This window comes from Scomber scombrus, chromosome 7 (genome assembly GCF_963691925.1).
Source record: "Scomber scombrus chromosome 7, fScoSco1.1, whole genome shotgun sequence".
NCBI classification, from domain to species: domain Eukaryota; kingdom Metazoa; phylum Chordata; class Actinopteri; order Scombriformes; family Scombridae; genus Scomber; species Scomber scombrus.
The window spans coordinates 9721911-9725931 of record NC_084976.1 but is presented as its reverse complement, the minus strand read 5'-3'; the positions used below and the strand labels follow the sequence as shown (position 1 = coordinate 9725931).

The window sequence follows — 4021 nt, the reverse complement described above, 5'->3', positions numbered from 1 at the left end:
CCACCACTGTGGTTTCTACCACTGTGAAATGATTTATTGCTGCTTTCTGCAAAAGTCGCAATACCTGTCCCTGTCCCCCCCCTCAGAGGTTTACATTTAAGTGTTAGGGAGGTAGTTTAAAGGCACAGACATAAAGAGCAAATGAACAAGAAAGTGTTAAAAATGCGCTGAATTTATTTTAACTTTGTTATATTTTGTCTTACTCTCTCTTCCCTTCCAGTCATGAATGTAGGTATCTGTGTGTGTGTCCTCCTGGCTGCTCTGTCAAGCAGTTCCCTGAGTCTGCCCTCACAGTCAATGGTGAGACACACACACACACACACACACACACACACACACACACACACACACACACACACACACACACACACACATATAATTTACACAACACGGAGTCTGAACTTGGTGAGTTTTTGTAAACCATCTCAATTTACCGTAAAGTCAAAATTTAGGCACTAACTTTACATTCTTCAGAATTTCCTACAACTCTTTTTCCATATTTGTTCATGTTCTCCAGTCACATAGAGCTAAGGGTGAGGCTCTTGTGTCAGACAGCCTACCTCCCCCCTCCCCCGACCACACACGCCAAGTCCGCTCAGCTCCAGTGCTCCCCTCAGGCCAGCTTGACAACTACCACCAATCCCAGGAGGACGCAGACGCACGAAACAGCCTGAGCCAGCTACTGGCCAGACTGATCTCCAGGAAAGGTGAGCCATCGCTTGTTACTGATGTGAGCATGGAGAGGAAAGGAGAGTTGGTGATGAAAGAGTCATTTGGAGCTGTAGTCATTCCCTTCACTCATCTCATCTCACTACACATATCAAATGCATCTCGTTGTTTCGCTTGTGGTCTTCTCTCTTCCTAACATCCATCCGTCTGTAATCTGCTGTCATTCATGCTGTGCTGTACTTCCACCATCTGCCATTTCCCACCTCCCTCTACAGTAGCTTCCTCTCTCCTCCCTCCATGTTTCCATACCTCCTCCTTGTTCCCTCCTTCTGCCTTTGCTTCCTTCCTTTATTTTCTCTGCTGGCCTGCTCCCTATGTCCTTCCCTCCACACCTCTTGACCTCACTCTCTACTCTCTGTATCGCTTTGTGCCCTCAGTTTCTTTTTCAAGTCAACATTGAGTCACTGGGAGACATGCTGAGCTCATTGGTCTTGTAGAACACACAAAGACAGGAATAGAAACAAAACAAGTCAACATGAGTTACTTCAACAATCTCATTCAGAGGTTATACATTAACATTTCACAGTGCCTAAGGGGGAGAAAAAGACTTGAGACTCAGAGGAATCGTGTTTTGATCGTTAAGCACTATAGATTGACCCTTTTCTGTTTCTGTGTCGTCCAGGCTACCAAACCAGATCCTCCATCACCAGCAGAGCCAGTGGTCTCTCCCCCAGTCACAGGATAAAGGACAGAGATTACCTGGGCTGGATGGACTTTGGCAGGCGTAGTGCAGAGGAGTATGAATACTCCTCCTAAAGGCATGGCTCGCTGCCACCCCCCCGGTGTTGGGGGTGGCAACCCTGAGTTGCCACCCCCAACACCGCCAATAAAAGCCCCAAAAAATAAACCCTTTTCACACTGCACTTACTGTAACCCAGAGGTGACTGGACCATAGAGGGAGTTTAGCTTTGTAATGTATAAGGAGAGCAGAAAGCAGAATTTTCCAATGGATGTATCTGTGAACACCGAGTTTGAACAGTGGAAACACTGTAATCTGAAAACAAAGGGAGCTCTCGAGCATTATATTTAAACACAACATGTAAAAGATATTTGGTATTTTTGCTATTGTCCCAATGAAAAGAGAAAAAACCAACAATGTGTTTGTTGTCTCTCAGTACTTTCCAACTTTCCTGTTTGTGGCTTTCAGCCCCATTCACTCATATGAAAACAGATCACAAATGTATACTATAAGTTAAATCAGTTTCTTAAACAGCTAGGGACTGTGTTTAGCAATTGCTACTCAAACAGGAGTATGTTGTGCATTTGTTGGGGACTATTTTCAGCAGCGGATTAACACAAATGTGATTATGATTTTACAGCATCTGCTAAATAAACAACGGTGTGTGTTCATAGTAATGGAGAAAGTTTGATGGAGAGACTCTATGCTGTTAATGACATGATGTTTCATAACTTTATGGATCAATTATGTATGGCTGAAGGCTGTACTGCCCCCTAACAGGTGCAACAAAATGAACAGGAGGTTGAAAGAGGACGCCCACACAGTCCTGAGAAAAGCCCCAGTCAGGCAATATAAATGAAACACCTGTGTGGGTTGATTGCTGATGTGTGGCACACAGACAATACTTGTTAATTGGCTCGATTAATTGTTTTGTTGGTTTTGGTCTTTTCATTTGGATTTGAGGACAATAAGGGAAATAGAGAATATTATCAGATTTTAAGACCTTCAAAACCAACAGGTCGAACACACAGTAGTTATCTTTTACTGGCTTTAATATACACAGAAATGGTTTGCAGCAGCATTTAGCAACGTCATGTGTTTTGCATAGATTTTCAACATTAGGAACAAAATTGAACTTTCAAGAAAGGCATTTGTCTGCTCCTTAAAATACACACGATACTCATTCCAGTGAGGAAAACCTATGTCCCTCTTAAGCAGTATTGAAGTGTCATTTTATTGACAATGCAGAATGTATCTGAGGCCTTTGTATGAACCATAATGAGATACTTGTGGTGGGTACTAAGAAAAAAGTGGATTCAAGTCTATCTTAATACACTTACAGCCTAATTAATTTCAATATAACACAAGTGCACATTCAAGACTTTTGATTTCATATCACCTGCATATAGCTAAACAATATGATGCGATATTAAAAGCTGGCAGAGGTTATAAGTAACAGCATCTCTGGACTGGAAGAAAAGCAGCTTTTTACTTCTTTGGGCTAAAAATGTGCAGTGTGAAAAGCACAAGATTTGTTTTGGCTGGCACTCTGTCTTTATGAAATGCTTGGGAGTCTCTTCATGGTTGCATAATGGACCTCAGTGGCAGACACATTAAAAATCATGAGCACAAATATCAGTTATGAATAGAAATGTTCTTTTTCTTTTTTCTAAAAAAAAAAAAAAAAAAGATTATGTATGTATGTATGCACTCTGAAGGGTTCAGTCTCTGTAATACATTCTATGTTTCTACAAACTTTCAGATTCACTAAAATTCAAATAAAGATTCATGTTCCTCTGATGACAGCAAGAAATGCAAATCCATTTGTTTGGGATTATGATGTAATTATATTTTGAGGTGCACAGTTGGTGGGCTGATCCTGAGCATTTCATGTAGCGGCTGCCTGTGCTCAGGATCAAGCAAAACAAAGAAATACTGGATGTAGTATGAGCATTTGGTGTAATTCACCAGGGGATCTTAGATAAATGATGACGATGAAAGCCAGAGCATTATCATTAGCTCCTGTTGTTAACATCGATTGTGCTTTACCAGGATTAGCACATATAATGAGCCATTTTCCTGAACAGGGTACTAATTTAACATAGTCTAATCCTGAAATGTTATGATTTTAACTAGTCATCTGTTAGTCCTCATTAGTGAAAGTATGAGCACACAGCTGACTGACAATGTGAAAGTTCTCCTACTGGGAAATTAAACAAAGTTTTTATACAAAGCAGAAATGAGGGAATAGTGTATTTTAAATGTTATAAGATTTTATGCCTCCGGAGGAGTATTGAAACTGTGCCATTAGGTACAGTGAAAGATCCTCAGTCACACCACTGAACTTAAACCTAAATGCACTCAACTGTATAGAATGTATAAATAAAATCAAGCTGTTAGTTTGGAAATACCAATGATTGTCTCCAAAAGTAGATTATAATCTGTTTGTAAAACTCATATAAAGAAATATAAATATACATATATGTGCTTTTGATTAAAATAACATGAAGTGAAGTGAAAATGGTTTCTATTCAATGATCACTCTGGCAGTTCATAAAATAATACACTGATTTACAAATAAAACTCATCAACTGACACACACACAGACACACA

At 40.1% G+C, this 4021-nt stretch overlaps 1 protein-coding gene across 1 annotated transcript; it reads left to right on the top strand.

The window, feature by feature from the left end:
- The first annotated feature begins 222 nt into the window (after positions 1-222).
- On the top strand, positions 223-1485 carry ccka (cholecystokinin a). The gene is made up of 3 exons (XM_062422827.1): positions 223-300; positions 518-707; positions 1352-1485. The coding sequence occupies exons 1-3, from the start codon at positions 223-225 to the stop codon at positions 1483-1485; spliced, it is 402 nt and encodes a 133-aa protein (XP_062278811.1).
- Positions 1486-4021: the final 2536 nt, after the last annotated feature.